Raw genomic sequence first — 27,323 nt, 5'->3', positions numbered from 1 at the left:
GGTGGGGACTGAAGGAGGGGAAGAGCCCAAGGCAGGAGCCAGCACATGGAGCCCTGAATGGCCGAGATGTCCCAGGGCAGAGGTGCCAGCACCTCACATGTGGCACGGGGGGCCACCAAAGGTGGCTCCACAGAAAAGGAGGAAAAAACAGCACAGGGTTCACTCTCCAGGAGCAGACACTGCCCCAAGGACACCTTCCCACACTGGGGCAGAGCTGTCCCTCATGCCCCTGTACCCCAGGAGCCATTCAGGGGTGGTGACAGCAGTCCCCAGCCCCCTGCTCCAAGGAGAAGCCCCAGAACCTTCCAGAAGGGCAGCAAAGCTGATCCTGCCTGGTGTGAGCTCAGGGGAAGCACCCACACTCTGCCTCCTTGTGCTGTTCCATCGATGAAGAGAAGGATGGGCACTCGTGTGTCCCCTGGCCACCCTTCCCATCAGGCTGGGGTCTGTCCCTGGATGGAGCCAGGAGCCCACTGGTAGCAATAGGAGACTCCTCAAGCCAGGTCTCATAAACTCTTGGAGATCCATTTCTCACCCAAGATAGCTCAGCTACCTTTGGAGGCATAAAATCAGCAGGATGGCTTCTGTGGTAGTGTTGGAAACAAAAACGTTTTAATAAAAGGCAAAATAACAAAACTCTTTACAGAAAAAAAACCCAGCCAGGTGCAAGAGGGTCTTGCTCCTGGTAAAACACCTCACAAAAGCCATTAGTTTCTTTGTTCTCCTCTTTTTCTAAATTGCCCAGGTGGGACTTTTTGGCTTCTGTGCAATTTGCCATCCTTAAGTTTGAGGTGAAGTCCCCCAGATCCTATGAGATGCCTTTTCACCTAATTGAGGAGAGAAACTTCTGGGCTTATTTCTATTTTGAGGGGACAAAGGATAGTTTTGTCACTCCATCAACAGAGGGCACATTCCTATAACTGATATCCCATTCTCTCACCTGAGGTCCTGGAAAACACCCTAGACAGAGGGCTCACCCCCAGGGTACAGAGGGGAAACTGAGGCACGGAGTGAGGAGGGGACATGCACACCATGATGGGCTCTGCTGGAGGGTGCTTGAGCCCTGTCCCTGCCATGGTGGGGGCTCTGCTGCCCCTGGGGCTCCCTTCAGGTGCAGCCACCCCCCAGCAGCCCCCGGGCAGGGAGTGCTCAGGAAGGGTTGCAGAGGGTGGGGAGGAGCTGCTGTCCCCTGATGTTGTCACCATCACCTCCCCCCCATGGTGGTGTCACTGCTCTGGGGACCTTTTGCCATCGTGGGCTGGGCCAGTTTGGGCCAGGATCCTGTGTAAGCCTGGCCCTGAGCACCTGGCTCACAGAGGGGATGTCCCAATGGAGAGCTGACCTGGATCCCAGCCACCCGTGTGACCGTCACCTCCCATGGCCCTGGGACAAGGGCCTCTAGCAAGGAAACAACCCTGCAGGACTGGGGACAGCTGCTGTCCCTGTCCCTTGTAGTGACACCACGACATCCCAGCCCAGGGTGGGCTCTAGGGGCCCCTCTGTGATGCTCTGTGGGACTCAGAGTGGGGGACAGCCACCAAAGCCACTTTGGGAGGTCACCCTGCAGACCTGGGGTCTCCTGATCCCCCCAGAGCAGAGAGATGCCCAAAAGGACACGACCTCTCCTCCCACCCTGGGCAGGGCCAAAACAACCATTGATTATTTCTGAGGGACTCAGGGTGTCATCACTCTTCCTCCACACCGGATGGCTCAGACTCCATGGCAGGGTGGGGCTGTGGTGGCAGTGCAGGAAACCATCCCCAAAATCCCAGTGCAGAGCCCCCCATGAAATATTCAGGCTGCTCTGCACAATTCCCACCTTGCTGCTGTTTGAAGCACCATGAATATTGCAGGTGGGCATTAAAGTTTCAGGGCTGCCATGTTTCAGGACACTGCCACCACAGGAAATCCCTCCACCGGGATGTGTCACACCTTCTCCAGGCTCCAGTGACCTCTTTCTCTCTGGTTTACCCCAAAAACTGGTGGTGGGGATGGGTTGGGTCCTTGAGGTTCAAACCAACACAAAGCTCCTCACTGTGTCCCTGGGATGGGTGGCACAGTTCAGGGAAGAGTTGCAGGACTGGGAAAAGCAGAAATTGTGGTCACCCCAACCAAGGCTCAGCCATGGTCCCTGACAGCAGCATTGCCCCACTCCTCCCCACTTCCAGGCACAGAAGGATGCCCTGAGCACCTCTGAGGGTTTCATCCTCCATGTCATGAGCTTTCCAGGTCAGTCCCCATCAGAAGGGACCATTCCCTGCTCTCATAACTTGGCTCTTCCCGTGTTTATATAACAGCGACATCTCCTGCGGACTGGGGAGAGAATTGGCCGGGGAGAAATAATGAGGATAATTCAAGTCATTTGGGAAGACGAGGTTTTCGAGGTGCCCAGCGTCTTCCACCTTTTACATGTTGTCTCTAATCATCCGCAATCTCGGATGGCCATTGATGGAGCTCGTTGCTGTGGTGACGGATGAATAGCCCTGGGATTGTACCATGCCAAAAAAGTGCTGTCCTTTCCATCAAAACAACAGCAACAACAAAAATATCGTTTTGTTCAGGAAATTAAGCAGTTTGCAACCAAATAGCAGAGTCTGAAAAGGCTCCTGCGTCCGTCCCTTCCTCCTGGCTCCCGTGGCTCTGTTGGGTTTGTCAGGAACATGCCCAGCGCCCCGGAGGCTCCTTTGTGTGCACCAGACAAGGAGAAAGTGGTAATTGCAAGGGGGTTTCTAACCCACTGAGCCTTTTAAAAGGATTTGATGCCCCCCTGTACCTCTGTGCTGGCCCAGATGTGTGTCACACAGGCAGGGAGCGCAGGGCCGGGGGCAGCACTGGGTTAATGTGTTAGCTGTGCACAGCCAGGGGACAGGGGACAGGGCATGGGGGGGAGCAGGGAGCAGGCAAGGTGTCAGGGCTCAGGTCCTGCCATTCCCCACAGAAGCAGCAATTTCCAGTGGTGAGAGCCAGCACGGGGCTCCTGAGCTGCTGAGAGTGTGGCCAAAGCCAAACGAGGGTTTCTGCTGTTGTCAGCCTCTGTGGTTTTCCATATAAGCTCCCTCCCAGGCAATAGGACCAGAGCCCAGCTTCCCTTCCTCCCCAGATGCCCAGGAAGCATCTCCTGGGGTGGCTGCTGGAAATGCTGCTCTCAAGCTGTGCCATTGGATGTGGGGGAGTGCAGCCCTTGGGTCCAAGGCTGCCAGGCTGGGAGGGGGAGGCTTTGGGGTCTGCCCCAGGCTGTGGTTTGACCCTCCCAGTGATGGAACCACACCACCATGTTTCAGGCTCTTCACTGGGGGTGTTTGTATAACCCCAGACTGGCTTGGGTTGTGAGGGACCTCAAAGCCCATCCCGTTCCACCCCTGCCATGGCAGGGACACCTCCCACTGTCCCAGACTGCTCCCAGCCCTGTCCAGCCTGGCCTCGGGCACTGCCAGGGATCCTGGGGCAGCCCCAGCTGTTCTGGGCACCCTGTGCCAGTGCCACTGGGTCACTGGGCTGTGACACAGTGCATTGTAACCCCCATTACTGCTCTGGGCTGCATTTTGAGCCAGAGGTCTGGTCCCTGCTGGCATCTTTGGTGCTCCCAAACACCACCCACCAGTGATGGAATCATAGAATCAGAAAATCCTGGAATATCCTGAGTGAGAAAAGACTAACAAGGATCATCAGTGCAGCCCCTGTCCCTGCACAGCCACCCCAACACCCCCACCCTGAGCAGCCCTGGGAGCTCCTGCAGCTCTGGCAGCCTTGGCACCATTCCCTGGGCAGCCTGGGCAGTGCCCAGCAGCCTCGGGGGGCAGAACCTTGCCCTGAGCTCCATGCCAAGGCCTGGCACAGCTGCAGCCCTTGCTGGGCTCCCGTCCCTGTGCCAGAGCAGAGCTCAGCCCCTGCCCCTGTGCCTGCCCTGGGGAGGAGCTGCAGCCCCCGAGGAGCCTCCCCTCAGTCTCCTGGGCTGCAGCTGGACAATCCGAGGACAGGGATGGTGATTTGGAGCTGTGTGGCTCCGACATCTATCCTGCAAGAGCATAAGAAGCCAAAACCATGGCAGGGCGAGTGCCCAGCTGGCAGCCTGGAGAGCCTTGGGGCGCAGCAGGGTCGGAGCCAGGCCCCGCACCTTGGGGCGGCGGGAAGGAGGAGGGAGAAAGAGGGACGGGCACACGGAGAGAGAACATTTTAGCCGACCTGAGAAGAGAAATGCGCTGAGTTCCCGCAGCTCCAGCCCCTCCAGTGCTCTGCCAGCCGTCCCCAGCGCCCTCCACCCTCCCTGGGCTCAGCAGAGCCAGATGGAGGGAGGCACGTCCTGGCTGCGCGGAGATCGGGGCGGTGGAGCGGGCTGGGGAGATTAACTCCGCCGGGAAAACAAGGGCAGCCGACACCGCAGAGCTCAGGACCCATATATGTGTGTGTGTGTGTGTGTGTGAGCACACGCGTGTGCCCCGAGCACACACGCACAGAGGGAACTCGGATGTGTTCGTGTGTTTGTGTGTGCTCCACAGAGCCGCTGAGCCCGCGCCTCGCCTCGGAGGGGCAGCCGGGTATTGGCGATGTGGCCTCATCCTTTAATTGCTCTGCTTTGATAACAGTGATAATTGGCTGGAAATCGATACTGTTTTGCTCCTGTTTTTCCCATCCTGTCTCACCCAGCCTCCCCTCCCTTCTCGGACGCCGTCGTGCTCTCTTTAGTGGGTGACATTTAAAGGCTCTGCCACAGCCATTAGATAACCCAGGCGGAGATGATGCTGTGGAGAGAGGGCTGATGCCGGCAGGGATGGGGGCTGCTCCCCTCTCCTCTCCCACGGCTCAAGGACAGATGGACGCGATGCTCCAGCAACACGTCCTGGTGCTGTGGGAGCCACAGGGGTGGGGGGACCGCTGGATCTGGGGGTGAGGGAGAGTGAGGAGGGAGAGCAACAAACCCAGGCTGTGTCAGCCAGGAGCTCCCTCCGGCTTTGGCTCTGAAAACTGTGCCAGAACACCACGGGGAAATGTGTATTAATATCACACTGCCCAGCCTGCCCTGCTCTGGTGCCCCTGCCTCCCCACAGCTCCTGCCGTGCTGTCCCAGCCACAGGTGGGATCTCAGAGCCCCCCAGGTCAGGCACCTCCTGATCCCCTTGCAACTGCCCTCAGAGCAGCCCCTGTGCTCCACCTGCCCAGCCGGGGCTGCTGGGGCTTTGTCCCCACAGAAGGTGCCCTGATCCCCAGAGCTGAAGGGTTTGAGGAGCACCAGAGGGGGCGTGGGGAGCCCCAGGGGCACACTGGGCTGGAGCTGCAGGACCCTGCCAGTCTGCAAGAGCCAAGGGACCTCATTAGCCAAGAGAGCCCTTTTGGCTGAGTGACCCTTACTAACAAAGCAGGGTCCAGGGACCCCCTCTGCAGGGCTGGCAGTGGGTGAGGGATGCCTGGGAGGCTGCAGGGGTGTGAGTTACCTGTGCCCTCACCTCCATGGGCACCTCTGTGCTCACTCGTCCCGGTTACCTGTGCACACATCTTCCCTGGTAACTCCTGCTCACACCTTCCCAGGGTACCTGTGTACTTACCATCCCCATGGAGCTGCATGCCCACCTCTAGAACCTGTGTGCCCATCTTCTGTGGGGATCTGTGCACTCACCATGCCAGGTGAAACCTGTGCTTTCACTTTCCCCAGGCACCTGTGCAGCTACTGTTGCTGGGTACCTGTGCATCCACCACCCCTGGGTACCTGTGCTTCCACTGTCACTGGTACCTGTGCTTCCACTGTCACTGGTACCTGTGCACCCATTGTCCCCAGGTACCTGTGAATTCACATTCCCCAGGTACCTGCGCACCCACCATCCCTAGATACCTACCCACTGTCCCTGGGTACCTGTGTGCCCACTGTCTGTGGGTACTTATGCATCTACTATCACTGAGTACCTGTGTGCTCGCCATTCCTGGGTAAGTGTGTGCTCACCATTTCTGGATACCTGTGCACCCACCATCCCTGGCTACCTGCGTGCCCACTGTCTGTGGGCACCTGTGCACCCACCAGCCCTGGCTACCTGTGTGCCCACTGTCCCTGGGTACCTGTGCACCCACTGTCCCTGGGTAACCTGTGAATTCACCTTCCCCAGGTACTTGTGTACCCACCATCCCTGGACACCTACCCACTGTCCCTGGGTACCTGTGTGCCCACCATCTGTGAGTACCTGTGCACTCACCATCCCTGGGGACCTGCGTCCTTCTCTGGGTATCCACACTCACCATCCCTGTGCACCCACCATTCCTGTACACCACCCTCTGTGCCCTCACCCTCTGTGGGTACCCTCACCCTCTCTGGGTACCTGTGCACCCACTGTCACTGGGTACCCGTGCACTCACCTTCCCCGGGTACCCACACCCACCATCCCTGTGTACCCACCCTCTGTGCCCTCACCCTCTCTGGGTACCTGTGCCTCCACCCTCTGTGCCCTCACCCTCTCTGGGTATCTGTGCACAAACCCTCTGTGCCCTCACCTTCTGTGGGTACCCTCACCCTCTCTGTGCCCTCACCCTCTGTGCCCTCACTCTCTGTGGGTAGCTGTGCACCACCCTCTGTGCCCTCACCCTCTCTGGGTGCCCGTGCCCACGTCCGTGGGTTCCAGGTGCCACCTGGTGGCCGCTCTCCCGGCCCGGGCTGGTGTCACCGGCAATGTCCCAGCCTGTCCCCGCAGGGAGCTTTGCGTGCCCCAAGGCTCCCTAAGGCACCCCCGGAGCGGAGCCCGGCCCGCGCCTCTCTTCGAACCGAACCCGGGCCGAGCCCCGCCGGAGCTCAGGGCACGGATCTTTGCGGGGCTTGGGGCAGGGAGGTGCTGGGGAGATCACGAGCAGAGCTTGGTCCCGGCTTCCCGGGGGTTCTGCTGCTCGGTGCTCCCCAGCAGAGCTGGGAGCGGGTGTTTTCTCCTGCGGAGTCTGCCCCCATGGCAATGGCAGTGGGGAGGGCCGGACCCCCGGCAAAGGCTTGGAGGAGAGTCCTGGAGCCCAGCAGGGACACACGGGCTCGGAGGGGAGTCCTGCACGCAGGGCTGGGCACACGAGTTTAGGAGGGAATGGGCCCCGTGAGCAAAGCTTTGACTGAAGCACTTTCAGTGCTTGCTGAAGAGCAGCAGGAACAGTTTGTAGCTGGGAATCCCTTGCAGCTGGAGGCTCCTGGAGCATCCCACTCACACTATGGATGGTGTACGGCCCCAGACCTCAGAGCGGGGTTCTCAGCCCCTCTCCTGCCTCTGGGGCAGAGCTGGCATTCCTCCCCTATGGATGAGGTGTGAGCAGGGTGCTGTCCACGCTCTTCCCCAGCGGTAACAGCCATGTCCCGAGTCCCCTGCCCTGCAGCTGAAGTCCCCACAGTGCCCCAGCCTCTACAGCCATGCAATATCTGTGTCCCAGCCCCTGAAACTCAAGGGACAAGGGTCTCACCCTCCTTCCTACAGCCTGGCTCTGATTGTGACCCCTCTCTCTGCATGGGAGCGGGCTGTGTCCCGCCCCACACACCCACATGAGGGTCTCAGCCCCTCAGCTACAGATGGGGCACATCTGTAACCCCGGTCCTAGAGCCAAGGGGGTCAGAGCTCCCTCCCCTACAGTCAGGGCACACGTACACCGCAATCCCTGTAACCAGGGGGTCACAGCCCTCGCCTCCATTGCTGAAGCACACCCATACCCCAGCCCCTGCCCTGTGCCCCTATGGCCGAGGAAGGGAGGGCTAACAGTGCTCCCCGCTATTCCCGGAGCCCACTGACACTCCTGTCCCCACAACCAGGGCTCACAGCCCCCTCCCCGCTATTCCCGGAGCCCATCCACACTCCTATTCCCACAGCCGGGGGGTCACAGCCCGCTCCGCTATTGCCGAGCACACCCACACCCCAGCCCCTGCCCTGCGCCCCGTCCGTGTCCCCGGGGTCTGTCGCAGCCCCCTGCCCTGTCCCCGGCTCGCTCCGACACCCCCGGGCCCGTCCCAGGCCTCGCGTCCCCCCCGTCCCGTCCCCCCCGTCCCGGGCCCTCCCCGGGGGAGGCGCTCGGGGCCCGCGCCCGCCATGTTTCCCGGCAGCGCTCCCTGCCCGCCGCCCGCCTGAGCCTCCCGGGGCCGGCCCGGCCCGGCCCGGGGCCGCCCGCCCTCCTCCGCCGCCGGTGAGTGGGGCCCGGCCAGCGGGGCCCGGCCCGGGGCTCCCGCTCCGCGCAGGCCGCGCAGCCTCGGCCTCGATTAGCGCCGCGGGCCGGGAGCGGGCCGCGGGGCCCGGCCGCGGCGGGCGGGGGCGGCGGGCCGGGGCCGGCCGCGGAAGGGGGCGGGCGGGGGTCTCTCCCCGGCCGGACGGGGGGTCCCGGCAGCCCCGGGCCGCCCGGGCACGGCGGGGGCCGCGGCTCGGCCCGTCCGGCCGGCTGGGCCGTGCGGCGCTCGGGGAGGGCTGAGCCCGCGGCCCCTTCTCTCCGCAGGGACTCGATCGACAACAGCTGCCCGAGGTTTGTCCGTGTGGCAGCGGGCGCCGGCCGGGACCCCCGAGGGATCCGCGGCTGCCGGGGCTGCCCTGGCTGCGAGTGCCCGAGGAGAGGCCGGTTCGGGCCGGGAGGGTCCCGGTGTGGCCATGGGAGCGCTGGTCTGAGCTCTGCGGGGGACCCCCGGGTGCGGAGCCGAAACCCGCATCCCCCAGCTGAGGACAAGGAGGGATAAACCAGAGGTGATCCGGTTCCGTCCCACGGGAGCGCTCCTGGCAGGGTAATGGTTTCGTGTTTTTCTTGTTTATTCCCTCGGTGAGGCAAGTTTTGTAGGAGCAGGAAGGGAAGCGGCAGGGCTGGCTGGGAGGTCGTGGGTGCTTCATGCACCCCACAAAGGCAGCACTGCTGGGAGCTCCTGGTACCAACGCCGTGGCTTTGTGCCCGAGCTGGAGCCCCCCGCACCCACCACGGTCCTGCGCACATCCTCTCCCCTTGTTCTGTGTCAGAGTTGGACTGGCTGCAGCCACGTTGTCCACACACATTGGAATTGTGTGTGGTTTTTGTTTGTGCCTCATGGTTCTCATTTGGAGCACTGTGGTGGGTTTGGCCCTGTAAATGCTACACCGTGTGTGGCTGGAAGGGGCCGGTTCCTGGGGTTGGAGGTAACTGCATGTGATCCAGAGAGAAATTATTAAGATTAAATTTAAAATTAGGTTTCAGCGTGTCAGCTGTTTTCCCTGGGAAGGTGTTCTGGAATCACATCTTACTGCTGGAAAGAAAACCTTATCTTTATTTCCAGCCTAATCATGCTAACATCCCCCTTACCCACGTATGTCAGAGCAGAGCGTCAGTGGGTTCTTTCTGCATCGCTTGCGTCATCTTCCTGAGAATTAAAAAAACTAAACCAGGCTCGAAATGAAAACCAAAATGTGACTGACTGGGCCTGCACTGGGCGTGTGAGGTGTGGGTGTTCGGGGGGGGCATCAGCAGTGCTGTGGGGGCACATTTGGTACCGGTGCAGAGCGGATTGTTGGGGTCTGACGTGCTCGTGTGTCACCGGGAGTTTAGGGAGCCTCGTGGTGCAGCAGGGAGAGCTGGGAGCCAGTTCCTGTTGGATTTGCAGTCTGGCTCTGGGTAGCTCTGGGTGACTTAGGGCCCCAGGACATGGATTTTAGGAACCCTGAGTGCTCGAGGGTCTGGGGGCCTGGTGTGGTTGTGCACGTGCAGGAACCCGGCTCTCTTGGGATCCTTTGTGCTCCTTCCTGATCAGCTGCAGCACACAATGCCCGGGTGCTCAGGCCCTCACAGCTGTTTATTTGTGATTGCTGGCTGCAGCTCGGTGCCTCGGAGGGGCGAGGATGGCTCAGGAGACCAACCAGACGCAGGTGCCTCTGCTGTGCACCACGGGCTGCGGCTTCTACGGCAGCCCCCGGACCAACGGCATGTGCTCCGTGTGCTACAAGGAGTTCCTGCAGAGGCAGCAGAGCAGTGACCGGATAAGCCCTCCAGGTAGAGGATTTTTTCTTGGAAATCTGTCCTAAATGGGTGTCTGGGTCCAAACTGTGTTCAATCAACTTTTTGGCCACGAGCAGATTTACCCCCTCCTAGAAAAATCATCTTTCCCTTTCTATGGATACCCAAGGACCCAAGCCCTCAAGCACTTCTGTTCCCTGTCAGGAGGGGCACTTGCTTTCTTCCCAGTCTCACCAGTTTGTGAAGCCCCATGCCAGCCAGCACCTCCCAGTAAACTGTAGAATTTCACATGTGCTAATGGTGATCCCAGCTTTCAGCTATTTCCTGCTCCCTGATGAGGTGCTGACTGCTGGGAACCATGACAAAGCCTCACAATGAAGTTTTATTTGGCCTATTTTTATCATATTCTTATCTTAACAGTGTGATATCTAAAAGCCATGACTTACAAGGTTTGTTTCCTGCACTTGGGATGGGAGCAGGGGAAGGATGCTCTCTGCAAATGTGAGCAGGGATTTCTTTTGCTGGGGGTTTGTGCAGTACCACACGTACAGAGTGAGAAATGCCTCTGAGAGTTCTTCCACAGTTTATTCCTGGGAGTCATGGAATTCATCATGGCTTCCCTTGAGTCACCCACACAAAATATGCTCAGGAACATGACTTTTCCTGACAAAGGCTCTTCCTAAGACCCCAGCTTAGATCCTCAGCTGACACAAACCCATATGTGTCTGTTGAAGCCTGTTCCTTTCAGCAGATGAGGATCTGGTTTTTACACCTTGGAGAAGTTACAAAGTGCCATTGGGTTCAAGATCCAGACAGCCCTGGTGTCCCACAGAGTCCCAAATTTGGCACAAATTTGGAGTAGGAACAGGGATATGGGAGTGATCCCAACAGGGGTGTGCTCTCCCAGCTCCAGTGTGGAACAGGAGTGTAAGGCCTGCTGGAAGTGCTTGTTCTGCTTTCTCCTTGACTGTCCAGCACCTGAGGAACTGGCTGGTACTGCCCAGAGATCTGACCAAGCCTGCTCTTGTCTCACAGCACCCAGTGGTCCCAGCAGCAGCCCCATGGCCCCCGAGGCCATTGCAGGACAGTGTGCAGAGGGAGACTCCACACCTGAGGATGCAAAAGCCAGGTAGGGGCAGAGTCTGCAGGGGAGGGGATCTAAACCCTGCTGAAATCCAGCTCTGGAACACAAGGGACAGGCTGTTATCCTTTATATGACTGTGAACAGGCTGGGTCAGACTTTGTGTTATGACTCTGGTTTATTTGGAAGATTGAAATGTCCCTCAATCTGCTGCTGTTGATGTCTGATGTGTAGAGTGAGGTATCAGAGGGTTGGTAGTAAATTATCTTGGTTCTCCTGGAGCCAGTGCACCTTGTTTGTCCCTGGCTCTGTTCAACTGTTCAGTTTCTGCTCAGTCACAGGTATTGGGATTTTTGGGGTTTTCCTGTCCAGGGCCAAGAGTTGGACTTGGAAAGGTCACGAGGATCATCAGCTCAGAATGTCGTGTGATTCTAAGTGAAAGCACCTGCTGGTGACCCAGTCTGGAAGCTGTGACAGCAGGATTAGAGACCTTGGGCCTGTTTGATGGGGAGGAGGACAGAGCTGCACTGAGCTCTACCATCACATTACAGCCCTGACTCATAACTGTGTTTTTCTCCCCCTGGACTTGTTTGGATAGGCTTTTGCCTTGTCTTTGAGATGTAATTGGGTGCAAAAGGAAACTGAGATCATCACAGATTCATTCCATCTATGTCTATAAAGAACTTTGATCCCCGATCTCAAGGGGAATTGACCTGCTGTGCTCCTGACCTACTTTTGAATATAAGGAAATAAACTTTATGGGCTGAAGGTCTCTCCCACATAACTAACTGTCTATCGAATGAAAATACTTGTGTTTTCTCTTCTTGTTTGTCTGCTGCACATGCTCCCAGCGCTCAGACTCCTGTGACCCATCAGATGACAGCCATGAGCATATCCAGAGAGGAAACCAGCAACGAGACAGAGGAATTCAGCAAGACAGATGAAGCCTCATCGGCTTCTTCCTCATCAGGTAGGGTGGTTGGTTTGTCCTTTGCACAGATCTGAGAGCCACTGAGCTCAGGAGTCCATTGGAGCAGCAGGGACAGCTGCTGAGCCTGGGGGTGTGTCCCCTCCCGGCAGTAAAGACACACCTGAGAGCTGAGGAGGAAACTTATTTTGGTGACAGGGAGGAGAGCAAATGCAGTGCTCGAGGGCAGGCTGATAGAGATTGCTCTGTGGTCTGAGGGCTGAGTGGCTGCCAGCCCTGGAGTGGCTGGCAGGAGGATAATCTTCCATGACGCCTCTCCCAGCGCATGGCAGCGAGCCCGGAGCGTCCCACAGCCTGACGCTGCCGGCACTCCCCTGCCAGCTCCCGAGGGGGAGGCAGGGAGAGGGATCCATCCCAGCCTTGCAGAGAGGTGACTCCTTTGTGGCAGTGCCTGGGGGTACTGGAGGCCTGCTGTTGTCACCCTGTGTGGTGGGGGAGCTGTCCCTCGGGGGGCGTTACACAGGGAGGAGCGGCAGAGGCACTGCCCAGTGTGGCACATCCTCCAGCTGATGCCATGAGCAGGTGATGTGCATGCAGACACCCTCCTTTGCTCAGCTGACAGCTTTTGCATTGAAAGCTAAAAAAGCCCGGGAGCTGTTGGTTGCTAAAAAGCCAGGCTCTAGTCACCACACATGGCTGGGCATTGTGGGTTAGGTAATCTCTGCTTGCCTGCAAGCCCAGGGGGCAATTTACAACAGGCAGGTGAGAGGCTGTTAAAAAGAGGCTTGGGAGAGCCTGCCCCTTTCATCTGCCTGTGTAACTTTTAGGAGGCTGTTTAGGGTAAGCTCCACAAAGCTGTCTCTGTTTTGTCTCCTCAGAGCAGCCTGCACCACAGGTGCTCCAAGGAGCAGTTGGAGCTCCTCCCTCCTGTTGACTTCTCTAACCTGCTTAGGTACTGGAGGAAATCCTGCTAAGCATCAATGACCTTTAACAATCTGGCTTTCAGAGCTCAGTTTTCCCTTTGGTAGATTAGAGGCAGTGATGGATATCTGTGTAAAGCATTCTAAGACCTACATTTGGGGAACACTTACATAAGAGTCAGCAAAAATAATTAGTAGTACTTACAAGGGGTTAATTTTTTTTCTCCCTGCGAAGATTAACTGTGGGCTCAGCTGACAGCTGTGTTGCTGTACAGCAGCTGAGCTGTAGTGACTATCCAGTCACTGTCCAGTGGCCAATTCAGCTTTGGATTTAAGGCATTTGAAACAGAGAGAAAGCTGTGAGGTGGAGATCTCAGTGGAACAAGGCAAATCTCACAGTTTGTGGTATGACAGCCAGGGCACACAAAGAGTCATCAGAGCCTCAAGCAGCTCCTATAATAAAATGAATATTTGGTTTATCAAGAAAGGCAGCAAAACTCTTGCCTCTGTTTCAGGTACCCTGCTTGAGATATCCCAGAACACGGCTGAGGGCAAGACGGCTTCGGAAAAACCGAAACCAAAGAAGAATCGCTGCTTCACCTGCCGGAAGAAGATTGGGCTGACTGGTGAGTGCCTGCCTCTGGAAAGCTTCCCTGTGCCCCAGGCAGCCCAGAGTGAGAGCCCTGTGAGCACAGTGCTGTGGTGCTGCTGGGTTTGGAGGGTCAGAGGATGGAGGTTCCCCCCAAATCCATCCTGGAGCTGTGGTGCTGCAGGAGAGGAGGGAGGAGAGCTCTGACCTGCAGCAGCACTGGCTGAGGCAGCAGCCTGGGAGCATCCCACTCACTGCCAGGGTCCTGGCAGCCCTTGGGAGCAGGGTTGGATGCAGCAGCACCTCTTGGTTGTTCCTGCTTCTTGGCAGAAGCTGCTGTAGAGGAAGGCAGAGCTTGCTGTGGATCGGAATCCGCTCCCGGTCAGGTCTGTGGTAAAGCTTTCGTAACAGTGACATGAACTGAGCTAGACCCAAATGGAAAATCCCTCTCCAAGACTCATCCCATTTGTTAATGCTGCCTGATTTCCACTGTTAGCTTCCTGAGAGCAGGATGGCTCTCAGCATGCAGCCTGTAAAGCTGGAGAGAGAAGTGCTGGGATGGTGTCAGGGCACTGCTATCAATGGGAAAACAGCTTCTGGAAAGTGAAGCAATTAATTTGGCTGTGGTTTGTTAATAAAAACATCATTCCCCTAAATTATCTCTGGCATTTAGTGCTTCTCTGGAAGAAAGTTAACTCTGGAGCTGTGCAGGTCATGCTATTCTGGCAGAGCACTTGCTTCTGTGGCCTGCTTGGGGCATCCAGCAGGCTGTTTTCATGGATATAAGAGGCTTTGGCCAAGTCTAGACTGGAAAGTTTGAACCTGAGCTTGCCTGGAAATCCATGGGCACTGTCCTAGAATAGGGGTGGGTTTATAAATGGGGATCTGGGCTGGGTGCTCTCTGCCCAGTCTTCAGGTTGCAGAGAGGATTGTTTTCCTGGATGAGGGTTTCCTTTAAACTATGAGAAGTTCTCTTCTTTAGGATTCAATTTACAGAGTACTCCTGTGAATTCAGGGCATTTAGGATAAAATTATTTTTCTAAACCAGGAGTAAACTGGCACCTTGGAGCAAGGTGTTTGTGGGCCTATAGCTGGAAAAACATGAAGGGACAGAGGATGGATTCCCTGCTGTCCTGCAGCACATCCCCTGCCTTGCTTTCCCAGTGTGCTGTGTTAATGGTAGCACTCTGAGCATTGTCCCTGAGTGAAGTGACTAAACTGGGAATTCTGAAGCCTAAGTAGCTCAGACGTGATCCTATGGTGGTGACAGCTCTGCTGCTTGCTGCTGGTCAGCCCAGCTGCTGCTGTGTGACCCTGGGGAGCTGGGCTGGCTTGGAGGGCTCAGCTCCAGCTCGGGCTGCCTGGGGAGCCTGGTCTGGATTAACAGTCTGGCACTGTGCAGTGCCTGGCTCGTCCCTTGTCCCCGGGAAATGTGGACAGCAGCTGCTCTGGGAGCCTTTCCCACCATGTGACAGCTGGGGCTGCCCAAAGCACACAGAGCTCCTGGGCCAGAGCAAAGCCAAGAGCCACCCATGAATGAAGAGTCCCTTTGGCCTGTGGGGAGCTGCAGCCCCCCTTCCCTTGGCCCTCTCTCTGCATTGGTGGCATTTCCTGGCATGGCAGGAAGGAGCCAGGCCCTGCTGCCTTCCTGCCCAGCTGGATGGGGTCTGATGTTGCTTTGTCTCTGCTCTTCCTCCCCTCAGGCTTCGACTGCCGCTGCGGGAACCTGTTCTGTGCCATTCACCGGTACTCTGACATGCACGCCTGCCCCTACGACTACAAGGCAGAAGCTGCTGAGAAGATCCGCAAGGAAAACCCCATCGTTATCGCCGAGAAGATCCAGAAGTTGTGAAGGGGTCCGAGCAGCTCGAACTGCAGCCAGGCTGCCTGGTGCTCCTCCCCTTCCTCCCAGCCTTCCTCCTCCTCCTCCTCCCAGCCCCCGCGGCGGTGCGAGGGTGGCTCCGGCAGCGCACACAAGCCGGCACCTGGACACGGGGCCTCCTCGCGCCTCCGGCAGCCACTTGTGTTCCTCCTCTCCCTCCCTGCCTGCCCGACAGCCACAGCTCAGCTGATGTGTTCTCAACCAGCTTCCCAAAGGAAAAGGGACCGTCCTGCCCCGCTGCTCTGGCTCTGAGACCTTCGCACTCGCCTCTTGCTGGGCACGGTGGGAAGAGCCGGGCTCAGCCGGGCTCAGCCTTTCCCTTCCCAGCGACTCCGAGTCCTGCAAACCACCCAGGGCTTGTGGCCGCAGTCCCTGAGCAGCCTGGGCTCTGTCCCTCTGCCTGCAGCCCCGGGAGCTGGGGGATCCTGGCAGCCAGGCTGCCGTCTGCTCCCCGGGAGGTGTTTGCTCTCCCATGCAGAGAAGTTGATTCTGTAGTTCCAGCACCCCACACCCCTCTCCCCGCCCTCTGTTGATGCTGTTGGAGAAGCACCAAGGGAGCTGAGCAGTGATGCTGGCACAGGGAAGAGATTTTGTGGCTTGAAGTGAGGTGGGCAGGGCAGGACCTTCCAGAAGGTTCTGCTGGCTGCCTTGTGCCTCTCCCCACAGGGAGGGAGGCAGGGACACCCCTGCTCCAGCCTCCTGCTCCAGCACCCCTGGATAACCCCGGCTGCTTTCCCAGCAAGGTGTGTGTCCCTCAGTGCTGCCTGTGCCTGCTCTCCTCTCTCTCCTCTCTCCTCTCCCCTCTCTCTTCTCTCCTCTCTCCCTGCCTTCTGCCTTACACAAGTCGCTCTCATCAGGGTTGTGCACAAAGCTCAGGTCCCCACACCTCTGCTTCTGGACCTGTCCCTGCATCCAGGTGACAGTGGGGTCCCCTCCTCCCATGTGGGCCATGCTGGCATTGGGGAGAGCTCAGGGAGCCCACCCAGCCGCCCTCCTCTGCCTCCTCCCTCCCTGTGGGCTGAGAGGCAGGGCCAGGTCCCCAGGAGATGCTCTGCAAGCCAGACAGAGGGAACTGGGGCACAGGGAGAGTCATAAGGAAGGTCCCAGGGTGCCCAGAGGTCCAGGTGGGGGCTCAGAAATGCCCATGGAGAGACCCAGGGAGCAGGGAGAGGTGCTTGGAGGGCTCTGGGCTCACTGAGAGAATTCTCTGAGGTGCTGGAAGGCCCAGGGAGGGCTCTGGGGTGCAAGGGAAGGCAGAAGGAGAACTTTGGGGTACAGTGAACATCCTCAGAGGCCTCAAGAACCCCAAAGCCACTTGGAAGGCTCTGGGGGTGCACACACTCACACAGGAAGGGAGGTGTAGGAAAAACCAAATGCCACTTAGTACCACTGCAGAAAGGGCACCTGGAGGGCTCTGTTGGGATGCAGCACAAGGCAGGCAGAGGCTCCTGGGGCACAGCCACAGCCTCTGCCATGCCCAGGGGATTCCTGGGAACACCAGGAGCGGGGCTGTGGCCATGGGGCTCTGGCTCTCTTGCAGAGAAACCCGGCTGTGTCCCAGGGGACAAGCAGCAGCCTCTGTCCCACTCTGCTGGCCATCCCACGCTTTGGAAGCTTTCCCTCGGTGTCAGCAGAGCTGCAGGTCCCAGCTGGGGGAGATCTCAGCAGCTCCTTCCTTCCAGGGGCTGTTTTCCTGCCCTCCCTGTGGCAGTTCTGCCCAGGTGCTGCTGGGGGATCCCTCTGAGTGTTTGGTGTCTGCAGTCTGCTCCAGCCAAAGCAGTGTGTGCTCTGTGCCAGCTGCCAGCAGCATCTGAACCTCCCAAACTGCTGCAAACACCCCTCCAGCACTGAGAGGAGTGAGGCTGCCTCTCACCAGCCTTTTCCTCAGGTTTTTCCTTCTGGATAACATTGACATCATGTCTGGGGCAGGCAAGTGGCTGCAGCCCTGCACACACCTGGGAGCTGGAGCTGGTGCGTGGCCAGGCTGGGTTTGCCACTGAGCTTTTGGCTGAGGATGATCCCTCAGCCTCGGGGGATGCAGGAATTGCAGCCACCAGCGCCAGGGAAGTGCAGCAGCTCCCATGGATCCCTTGGGAAAGCCCACAGCCACCTGCTTCTCCAGCACCATCCCTTTCCCTGTTCTCCCTCCCTGTCCATGAGTGTAAATACAACACAGTCTAGTTTGCTTGGATGCTGTGGGTGCTCTGTTTCAGGCAGGGATGTCTGTGGGGCTTGGCTTGGCTCTTCTGGGGTGGCTCTGGGGCTCTGTGCCTCAGTTTACCTGTAGATGATCACTGACAGTACCTGGAGCTGGCTGGGGATCAGACCTGCACCCCCACATCTCAAACCCACCAGGGGCTGGGCTGGGTGATCCCCAGAGGTCACTGCAACCCTGACAAGTCTGGATGAGCAGGAAGCCCTGGCTGGGTTTGAGGGGCTCTGAGGTTCTCCTGGGTTCCCTCTTGTGTGCTGTCACCCCTTGGGGCAGGAAAGGGGGTTTGGGACAGCAAAGCCTCCCCTTCCCCATATCCACGTGGGGCATTTGGGGTGTGTGTGGCACCGGGACTGACCTCAGCAAGGCTTGGCTTGGTGACATCTCTGTGGGGAGACACACGGGAAATGGGGGAGGATGGCCAGGAGGGAGGGCCTGGATGAAGGCAGAGCTCCGAGGGCCTGGTGGGCACAGCAGAGCCCCCTGTCCCCATTGCTGTCCCGAGGCATCAGAACCTCCTCCAGCCCCTCTGCTGAGGGACAGATCAGATCCTGATCGGGTTTCACAGTGATTCAGAGCAGGGGAGTGACCGATCCACCTGCAGGCCCTGCTGCCATCCAGAGGGACCCTGAGGGGCTGGGTGGGGGCAAACCTGGGGGGGTCAACAAGGGCAAGTGTAGAGTCCTTGTAGACCCCCCAGGGGCCAGCACGGGCTGGGAGTGACCCATGGAGAGCAGCTCTGCAGAGAGGAACCTGGGGGTGCTGGGGGATGGCAAACTGAGCCAGCAGAGTGTCCTGGGGCCAGGGGGACACTGGGACCCTGCCCCTCTGCTTGGGGGGCACATCTGGGGTGCTCTGTCCAGTTCTGGGACAAGAAGGACAAGGAGCTACAGTGGAGGCTCCAGAGATGATTTGGGGTCTGGAGCTTCTCTTTGATGAGGAGAGACCACGGGAGCTGGGCTTGGTTAATCCAGAAAAGACAGAGAGTGTTGGATGTTTGGTTTTTTTAAAAAAGACTATAAAAATAAGACAGTTTAAAGTCACAAAACTCCGAAGTCACATTTGGGAGTATAACAATATGGAGAACAGGCAGGTTTACATCGATACAAAGCAACCCCAGCTGCAGAGCAGTGACGAGCAGCCCGTTCATGGAGTCCAGCTGCCTTTGGGATGTCGCAGTGCTGATCAGAATATCCAAGTGCCGCTGAACTCCTCCACTCGCTGCTTGCGGGTTTTCGGCTTTCTTCAGGATCCCCTCATTGGCCGCTTCTCCTGCATCTTCTCCAAGGCCATCTGAGCCAGTGTGCGCTTGTCCAGCTGTCCTCGTCCTCCTCCTCCTGGTCCTCGTCCTCCTCTTTGTCGTCCTCCTCGTCATCCTCATCCTCGTCATCCTCCTCCTCCTCATCCTCCTGGTCCTCGTCCTCCTCATTCTCCTCCTCATTCTCATCCTCCTCCTCATCATCGTCCTCCTCATCCTTGTCCTCCTCCTCCTCCTGGTCCTCGTCCTCCTCATCCTCGTCATCCTCCTCCTCCTCTTCCTCATCCTCGTTCTCCTCCTCATCGTCGTCCTTCTCCTCGTCCTCCTCATCCTCCTCCTCATCCTCTTCCTCCTCCTCTTCCTCCTGGTCCTCTTCCTCATCCTCCTCGTCCTCTTCCTCATCCCCCTCGTCCTCCTCCTCCTCGTCATCCTCTTCCTCATCCTCTTCCTCTGTGTCCTCCTCCTCCTCGTCCTCATCCTCCTCCTCCTCGTCCTCCTCCTCCTGGTCCTCGTCCTCCTCATCCTCGTCATCCTCCTCCTCCTCCTCGTCCTCCTCCTCGTCATCCTCATCCTCATCCTCCTCTTCCTCGTCCTCCTCCTCCTCGTCCTCCACCTGGTCCTCCTCCTCCTCGCTGCCCGTGATCTGCTCCGGCATCGGGGCTTTCTCTTTCTCCTCCTTCTCCCACTTGCCGGCCCCCAGGGCTCCCCCGCTGCCCTTCATCCGCAGGGGACCGCACTCCATGACTTTTTTTCAAACTTCTCAGTTTTTGTCAAATTTTATACAGTCCCAAACCCATAGAAATCCATCGGTTTAATGTTCATTGGTCCTGAGTTGCGCAGTTCTTAGTATTTGGTTTCCTACTGGATACGGATTTCCTCGCCTCTGATGTTAATTAGGTCTTCACTCCTAATTTGGGGTAGATGTTCGCTGATGTTCCGCCAATGGCCCTTGATGGCCCTTATCTCTCGTGTATCTCTCGGCCCCTGTGATGCCGATCTCATTGTTCCTGGTGGAGCAATGCTTTGGAGGGAAACTGCCGTTCCCTTCCCCCGGGGCAAAGGCGAACAAACGTGGCTGAAGTTAGGAAATAAAAATTTTAAACTTGGTATATTGTCCAACAAGAGGAGATCTCACCAATCCACCTAAATATCTCCAACGTGAGTGCCAGACCCCTTCCAGTGGTGCAATGGCCATAAATTAAATTAAACCACAAGTTCCACCTCAACGTGAGGAAAAGCTTTTTTACACTGCGGGTGGCAGAGCACTGAGCAGCCGCCCAGGGAGGCGGTGGAGTCTCCCTCTCCGGAGACATTCCAGGTGCTCCAGGTGCCCAAGGCCGGCCTGGATGATCTCCGGGTCCCTTTTGGGATCTATTTGGGATTTTGGGATCCATTTGGGATTTTGGGATCCATTTGGGATTTTGGGCTCCAGGGGCCGAGCAGAGGCCGCGCCGCATCCCCGCCATGAGGCGGCCGCGCTGTTCCCATGGCAACGGGCGCGCGACGATGGCGTCACGTCCGGTCGGGGCGGGGCCAGCGCCGCCCCCGCCTGGGAGGCCGCAACGGCCGCGGGGCCTCGGGCAGCGGCGAGCGGGGCCGGGAGGATGAGCAGGTACCGGGTGGGCACGGCCGCACGGGCCGGGGACCGGCACACGGGCCGGGGGAGGCCTGCCGGGAGCGGAGCCCGGCGGTGAGGCGGTCACGGTGTGTTGGTGGGGGTCCCCAGCGCGGCCAGAGGGAGGGGAGGCCCCGGCACGCGGGGGAGGCCGCGCTGGTCGGTGAGGAGGGGACGCAGTGGTCAGTCTGGGGGGGCACGGTGGGGGGGACACAGTGGTCAGTGAGGGGGGGACGGAGTGGTCAGTGTTGGGGGGAGACAGTGGTCAGTGAGGGCGGTAAGTAGTGGGCAGTGTGGGGGGGAGACGGTGGTCAGTGAGGGGTGGGCAGAGTGGTCAGTGAAGGGGGGGACGCAGTGGTCGGCGAGGGGGAGATACGGTCAGTGATGGGGGATACAGTGGTCAGTGTCGGGTTGGGGCGGTCAGTGAGGGTGCGGGACCCCCCAGCGGGCAGGGGAGGGGAGAGGCCGGGCAGGGTGAGCTCCCCCAGCGGGCGGGAGAGGCTCCGGTGGGCGGCGTGTCCCGCAGCCGGCGGTGAGGGCAGGGGCAGTGGGGGCGCACGGGGACCCCCTCAATAGTCAGGGGGGGTCTCGAGGAGGTCACTGGGGGGATCGGGTCCTGTGGGGCTGTGGGGGACACGCACTCAGTGATCGGGGAAGGGTCCCACTGCTCAGGCGTCCCCCAGTGATCAGAGAGGAGATTGGGGCCCACAGCAGTCGGGGGGTCAGTGTGGGGGGGGGGGGTCTCCATGCTTGTCTGCACAATGGACAGCGAGGGGGAGAACTCACAGCTGGGGAGGGGGAAGGGTCAGTGCTGGGGGGAGGCCAGCAGCGGGCAATGGAAGGAAACGTGTTTGCAGTCAGGGTGGGGGTCCCACAGCCCGGTCAGGGTGTGCCGGGTGAGGGTCCCGTTTCTGCTAGGGTAGGGGGAAGCCCCACCAGTCCGTGGTGGGGGCCCCACAGAGCTCAGTACAGCAGAGATCCCCCCTCGGTGGCTGTGGGGTCGGTGTGTGTGCGGTGGGTCGGGGCAGGGGCCGGGCAGGGCTGGCCACCCACGGCGGGCTGTCCCCAGCTGGTGCCTGGCTTTGTCCCAGCGTGTGCGGGGCACACGGCACGAGTGTGACACGCGGTGTGAGTGCCCGTAGTGCCACCGGACACCCCGTCCTGCCCCGGGAGTGCCAGCCCCGGCAGGGACACGGCGGCCACGTGCCCGGTGTCACACCGGCCTGGCCCTGCTGTGGGTGGTCACGGGGCTCCCACCGGGGCGCGGGGCATCCCTTCACTCCCGGTATTTTGGCTTATTTCAGTGCCAAATCCCAGCCTCAGTGCCATATCCCTCTTCCACCCTTTCCTCCCCTTTCTCAGGCCTTCGGAAGCAGATGGAGCGAATTCCTCGGGGTGTGGGCTGGTTTGACATTCCTCAGCTCAAGCCTATGCCCAAACTTGCAGAAAATAGTTGCCTTTTTTTTTTCTTTCTTTTTTTTTCTTCCTCTTCCCCCCTTCCTCTCCCCTTTCCCCTTTTTCCTCGGGATTCGGCACTCCCGAGCGCCTGGGTGGCCCCGGGGGAGCCGCGTCCTTTGTCCCACCAGCCGTGTGGCTGCCGTGGGGGTGGCGTGTGTGGGATGCGCGCTCGTCCTCGCCCCCTCCGCGTGGGCTGCCGAGTGTGGCAGGAGCTCGGATTGCGGGGGGCCTGCAGGGAGGGAACGCGGGGGGACACTGCGGGGACACGAGTGGTCACAGAGGGGACAGACAGAGCCCTCAGATCCCCCGCCCTGCCCGCAGGCCCCCGCAGCCGCCGGACGGACAGATGGACACGGCAGCCCCGGCCCGCGCTGCTCGGCCGGCGCCAGCCGTGCCCAGGGCCAGCTGAGGACGGGGCGTCTCCGGGCCGGGCGTCGTTGCCGGCCTCTGTGGGATCGGGATCCTCCCTCGCTGCGGGCGCGGCCGCCTCCCCTCCCGCCTCAGCCATGAACGGGCTGTCGATCAGCCAACTGTGCTGCCTCTTCTGCTGCCCGCCCTGCCCCAGCCGCATCGCGGCCAAGCTGGCCTTCCTGCCCCCGGAGCCCACCTACGCCATGGTGCCCGAGCCCGAGCCCGTGGGCAGCACCGGCTCCCTGCGCGGGGCCGCGGGCCGCTGGAAGCTGCACCTGAAGGACAGGGCGGATTTCCAGTACTCCCAGCGGGAGCTGGACAACATCGAGGTGTTCGTCACCAAGAGCAGCCGGGGTAACCGCGTCGGCTGCATGTACGTCCGCTGCGTGCCCGGCGCCAGGTGAGTCACGGGCGGGTGTGCCGGCTGGGGCTCTGCTGGGCTGCCCCGGGGCTGCCCTGGGGGCTCCTGGCCCCTCTTCCCCCTGGCTGGAGGAGCTGGCCCTGCCTGGCCCTGCCCCGGGCTTTTGGAGGCTCCAATGGGACAGGTGAGCTGCGCTCCCAGGACCGGTCTGGCCGCCCTGGCAGTGGGGTTAAAGCAGGAGCAGCGGCAAAGCTGAGGCTGTGGGGTGTGGGGATTCCCCAGGCTGTCTCACAGGCCCCTGTGTCATGGCAGTGATGCAATGCTCCAGGTATTTGCACGGAGCTTGGGGGCACCAGGATGGCGGCAACAGCTGCTTCTCCCCATGGTGACCATGTGCCAGGCAGGAGAGCCTGGCTCAGTCAAATTCACAGGGACATTTGATTCCTCAAGGAACAGTGATGGAAGTGAAAGCCAGGAGGGGTTTGGTCACTCCCATGGGTCTGAACTGGCACCTTGGAGTGTGAGATGGAGACCCCCTCCTACTGCCAGGAGGGTATTTGGCTGCTGCTCCCTGAGCAGTGACATAATTTGGGGGTTCAGGTGCAGAGGGTGGCCATGTCACCCCAGCTGACCCCTTTCCTATGTCCTCCCAGCAACAACAGGTCCTCAAGGAGCAGTATCCCAGACTGCAGGGGAGAACCTGGGCTGGGGGGAACCAGGCCTGCCAAACCTGGGGTATCAGGTGCTGCTGGCTGTCTGACCTCCCCCAGCTCATCCTGTCACTGACTCCATCTGGGGCTCCCTGGGCATCCAGGTCAGGATTGGAGGCTCAGCCTGGCCACAGACCCCTCAGACCAGCTGCAGGGGCTCAGCAGGGAGTGAGTCCTGCTCCCTCCCTCTGGCAGAAGGGAGCCAAGCTCTCATCAGTCTGCTATTAGTGTTAATTTTTATGATTAACATTGTTTTTCCCCTTATGGTGGAAATTTCTTGTGCCTTGTCACTCCCACAATTCACTTCTCTCTCAGCATCTGGTGTCTTGCCAGGCTCAGGAGAGAAAAAACCCGCTGTCAGAATTCTTACTTGAAATCCCCATTGGGCAAACGGCCCCAAATCCTGAGCTTTTTACCAAAAATAGACTCAAAAACTTCAACAGAATCATCAAGCTGCCTGTTCCTGCTGGGAGTGAGCCCCTGGCTCTGTCAGGGAAGGGTCTGGGGGTGTCACAAGGAGCTCCCTTGGTGGCTGGAGGGGTGTTGGCCCTTTGTGTGCAGGGTTTGGTTGCTGGAGCTCCAGCAGAGCCCAGATTAACATTCCATACCCACACCCAGGTACACGGTGCTCTTCTCCCATGGCAACGCCGTGGACCTGGGGCAGATGAGCAGCTTCTACATCGGGCTGGGCACGCGCATCAACTGCAACATCTTCTCCTACGACTACTCCGGCTACGGCGTGAGCACGGGCCGGCCCTCGGAGCGCAACCTCTACTCCGACATCGACGCCGCGTGGCAGGCGCTGCGCACGCGGTGAGCGGGCACAGCGTGGAAACCCTGCAGGAAAACGCTGGGCTCAGCAGCCTGCAAAACAGGAAACACCCAGGAGGGGAACCCTGGGCTGCTGGAGACAGGAAGGGGTGGCTGGAAAACTGTAGAGGGAGCAGCCAGGGGATTCAAGGGGCAGGGATGCTGCGGGCCATGACCTTGGCACAAGCTGTGCTTCCTGTGTCACTGTGCCAGGCTCGGCTCTGGTTCCCCTGGCAGGCTTGGGATGCAGCCCTATGCCAGGCTCAGCTCTGGTTCCTATGCCAGGCTCAGCTCTGGTTCCCATGCCAGGCCTGGGGTGCAGCCCCATGCCAAGCTCAGCTCTGGTTCCCATGACAGGCTTGGGGAGCAGCCCCATGCCAGGCTCTGCCTCCTCTTCCTCAGGCCTGGTTCATGGTGTGATCCAGAGCTGGGGCTGCCCCACTGGCTGCAGTCCAGGCTCTGAACACCCTGTAACTCTGACCTGGTGAGGGAAAGCTTTGACATCCCCCAGATCTCAGCTGGCAGCTCAGCCCTGGCTGCTCCCTGGTCCTTTGGGAGCTCAGGGAGCTGCTCTGGGCCCAGCCATGAGGAGCTGGGGAGAATCGGGGGACAGACAGACCCCAGACCTGCCGGGAGCTTTGTGGGTGCAGTGACCAGCACAGAGTAACCCCTGAGCTGCCTCTGCCTGCCCACTGAGCTGCCCTGTCCCATGCAGGTATGGGATCAGCCCGGAGAACATCATTTTGTACGGACAGAGCATCGGCACCGTGCCCACGGTTGACCTGGCCTCGCGCTACGAGTGTGCGGCCATCGTGCTGCACTCCCCGCTCACCTCCGGCATGCGCGTCGCCTTCCCCGACACCAAGAAGACCTACTGGTTCGATGCCTTCCCCAAGTGAGTGCCCTGGGCAGGGGGCATGGGGGGGTTGGAGGGGCAGTGCCCAGAGCAGCTTACAGCCAGGGGACCGTTTTTTGTGATAGGTTTAAATATCCCCTTTTGGCATCTTCTTGCCCTGTATTTGGGGCCCTCTGGGAGTTGTAGCCCTGCCTGGGGTCACTGTGCCCCCTCCCCGTGCCATGTGTGTACCCCACTCCCCTGTGCCATCACCTCCTGGTCACCCCATCCCAGTGACTTTGCCCACCAGCTTTGGGGCTGTGCTGCTGGCCCCTGTCAGGTGTCACAAGCCCTGGGTGTCCCTGGGACCCCTCTGTCCCCCAAGAGTAATTCCTTGGGGTATTTCCTGCTCTTCAGATTTCAGGAGGGGTGCTGAGAGGCTGAGCTTTTCCTTTGCCTCTCCCTTGCAGCCAGGCCCGTGGGGCTCAAGGGACAGTCTCTGAGCCGGAAGCTGTGGCTGGAGCCACCAGCCCACGCTCTGCATCCTGGTGGCCTCACATGGCCTTTGTGATGGGCTGGGACCTGTGCTTCCCTTCCTCAGAGCTCAGCAGGGCAGGGCTGTCCTGCTGCAGTTCCCATCAGCCCTGCTGAGGTCCCACGGGGATGTTGTCACTGCTGTCTGCTCCTTGTCTGTCACACTGGGGCAGATCTTTTCCTTGGCAGAAGCTCTGTGTCCCTCCCTGTCCCTGTGCTCTGCCACGATCAAAGAGAATTTCCTGGTCCCTGTCCCAGGGGATGTTTTGGAGGCAGGAGGAGTGGAAATGTCTCATTCCCTGTGCTCACCCCCTCTCTCCTCTCTCCCCCATCCACCTTTTTGACAGCATCGAGAAGATCTCCAAAATCACCTCTCCTGTGCTCATCATCCACGGTACAGAGGACGAAGTCATCGACTTCTCGCACGGCCTGGCGCTGTTTGAGCGCTGCCCCAAGGCCGTGGAGCCGCTGTGGGTGGACGGGGCAGGGCACAATGACATTGAACTCTACAGCCAGTACCTCGAGCGCCTTCGGAAATTCATCTCCCAGGAGCTGGCCAGCCAACGCAACTAGCCAGGGCCACAGGCAGGGGGGTTCTGCTTGTTTCTCCAGTTCTCCCAGTAGCTCTCCCCAGTCCCTGCTGCTGGAGCTGTAATGAGTTTGCTCAGCCTCGGCTCCAGGCTCAGGAGAGGGCAGGAGGCCCTGCAATGGACAGTGTTTGCTCTCAGATGTGAGCACAGCTCTCCTCCCTGCTGGTGCCAGCCTGGCGCTGCTGGCATCACTGGCCAGAGACGGCAGCTCCCTCCTTGCCCCTCCCCAGAGACATGAGCCCACCCTCCGGGGGTGGATCCTTGGCTTCAGACACGTCCTCGTCCCCTCTCCCAAACCGGCGACGTCCCGAGTCCCTCCCGGCCGCTCTGCTGCTCTGACCATAGCAATAAGGCGAGTTGGAGAGGGGCTGGGCCGGCCCCTCGCGGTGTCCCCGTGCCTGGGACACGGGAGGTGGCGGTTCCTGCTCTCCACGGAGCTTTCCCGGGCCCAGCGCTGGCCGTGCCCGGTGTTCACCCCGGCTGGGGCAGAGCCGTGTCCCCACGGGGACGATGGGGATGCATGGAGGAGGTGCCCCCTTGCCCCACACCTCCTCCAGTCTGGGCTGCTCGGCCTTCCCAGAGCACTCCTGGTGCTCAGGTCACCCCTGGAAACCTCCTCGGGGCATGGGAGGCAGGCAGCAAATAAAGAGCAGAGGTTTAACGTTTCACCTGTGTGTGCCCTTTCCCTGGCTACCCCTGGGGGCTCCTGAGCCAGCCCCAGGGTGTCCAGCCCCTCAGCCTTCCCCCTGTTCAGCACCTTACCAAGATTGTCCTTGGCCAGGTCCCCAGTGCTTGTCACCCTCCTTTGGGGACTGGGTGACCCCAAGGTGCCAACAGGAGCAGGGAAGATGCCCTTGGCCCCTGGTACCAAAGCTCTTTGTGTCCAGTGGGACTTGGGGACAGCAGGAGCCCATTCCCCCCTCCTGTGTCATTAGGGGGTCCCACAGGTGCAGAGGTGGAGGATGGCCTCAGCCTTCCTGGGGCTGGGTGTGCCACAGGGGAAGGGGGACATCCCCATGTCCTGCTCTGTACCAGGCCAGCACAGCGAGGGTGGACACAGGGTGGTTCTAGGGTCCATGGGATGGTCCTGGGAGAGGAAACCTTACTTTTGACCTGCTCCATGCCCAGTTCTGACCAGAGCTGTGTGGGGACCTCAGTGATTCTGGGGGTGCTCAGACCGTGGGGGCAGGTGCAGGGGTGTCCCACAGTCCTCCCACCAGCACACAGGA

General features: G+C 59.7%; 3 protein-coding genes across 3 annotated transcripts; 2 read left to right on the top strand and 1 right to left on the bottom strand.

The window, feature by feature from the left end:
- Positions 1-7,999: 7,999 nt before the first annotated feature.
- On the top strand, positions 8,000-17,491 carry LOC132084469 (AN1-type zinc finger protein 5-like). Its single transcript, XM_059489593.1, has 7 exons — positions 8,000-8,124; positions 8,428-8,707; positions 9,763-9,936; positions 10,936-11,029; positions 11,833-11,951; positions 13,345-13,455; positions 15,122-17,491. Exons 3-7 carry the CDS (start codon positions 9,786-9,788, stop codon positions 15,268-15,270), a joined length of 624 nt encoding a protein of 207 aa, XP_059345576.1. The 5' UTR covers positions 8,000-8,124; positions 8,428-8,707; positions 9,763-9,785; the 3' UTR covers positions 15,271-17,491.
- A 2,791-nt stretch (positions 17,492-20,282) lies between these two features.
- Positions 20,283-22,351, bottom strand: LOC132084739 (uncharacterized). Its single transcript, XM_059489993.1, has 3 exons — positions 21,969-22,351; positions 20,879-21,173; positions 20,283-20,573 (listed from the first exon to the last, which is right to left on the bottom strand). The coding sequence occupies exons 1-3, from the start codon at positions 22,349-22,351 to the stop codon at positions 20,283-20,285; spliced, it is 969 nt and encodes a 322-aa protein (XP_059345976.1).
- On the top strand, positions 20,297-26,762 carry ABHD17A (abhydrolase domain containing 17A, depalmitoylase). The gene is made up of 5 exons (XM_059489925.1): positions 20,297-20,382; positions 22,165-22,654; positions 23,944-24,138; positions 24,851-25,030; positions 25,852-26,762. The coding sequence occupies exons 2-5, from the start codon at positions 22,350-22,352 to the stop codon at positions 26,075-26,077; spliced, it is 906 nt and encodes a 301-aa protein (XP_059345908.1). The 5' UTR covers positions 20,297-20,382; positions 22,165-22,349; the 3' UTR covers positions 26,078-26,762.
- The last annotated feature ends 561 nt before the right edge of the window (positions 26,763-27,323 follow it).

Source organism: Ammospiza nelsoni, chromosome 27, assembly GCF_027579445.1.
Source record: "Ammospiza nelsoni isolate bAmmNel1 chromosome 27, bAmmNel1.pri, whole genome shotgun sequence".
NCBI classification, from domain to species: domain Eukaryota; kingdom Metazoa; phylum Chordata; class Aves; order Passeriformes; family Passerellidae; genus Ammospiza; species Ammospiza nelsoni.
Note: the sequence above shows the minus strand (reverse complement) of the source record. Positions and strands in the feature narration are given on the sequence as shown.

What these genes read in the sequence shown, in the direction of transcription:
- LOC132084469 (XM_059489593.1), top strand. Translation starts at nt 9,786, where the DNA reads ATGGCTCAGGAGACCAACCAGACGCAGGTGCCTCTGCTGTGCACCACG. An exon ending in ATCGGCTTCTTCCTCATCAG is followed by an intron (nt 11,952 to 13,344) that starts GTAGGGTGGTTG and finishes CCTCTGTTTCAG; the next exon opens with GTACCCTGCTTGAGATATCC. An exon ending in GAAGAAGATTGGGCTGACTG is followed by an intron (nt 13,456 to 15,121) that starts GTGAGTGCCTGC and finishes TCCTCCCCTCAG; the next exon opens with GCTTCGACTGCCGCTGCGGG.
- ABHD17A (XM_059489925.1), top strand. Translation starts at nt 22,350, where the DNA reads ATGAACGGGCTGTCGATCAGCCAACTGTGCTGCCTCTTCTGCTGCCCG. An exon ending in CGCTGCGTGCCCGGCGCCAG is followed by an intron (nt 22,655 to 23,943) that starts GTGAGTCACGGG and finishes ACCCACACCCAG; the next exon opens with GTACACGGTGCTCTTCTCCC. An exon ending in TGGTTCGATGCCTTCCCCAA is followed by an intron (nt 25,031 to 25,851) that starts GTGAGTGCCCTG and finishes CCTTTTTGACAG; the next exon opens with CATCGAGAAGATCTCCAAAA.
- LOC132084739 (XM_059489993.1), bottom strand. Translation starts at nt 22,351, where the DNA reads ATGGCTGAGGCGGGAGGGGAGGCGGCCGCGCCCGCAGCGAGGGAGGAT. An exon ending in CCACGGCAGCCACACGGCTG is followed by an intron (nt 21,174 to 21,968) that starts GTGGGACAAAGG and finishes CCCCCTCCCCAG; the next exon opens with CTGTGAGTTCTCCCCCTCGC. An exon ending in CGCCCACCGGAGCCTCTCCC is followed by an intron (nt 20,574 to 20,878) that starts GCCCGCTGGGGG and finishes GTGCCCCCCCAG; the next exon opens with ACTGACCACTGCGTCCCCTC.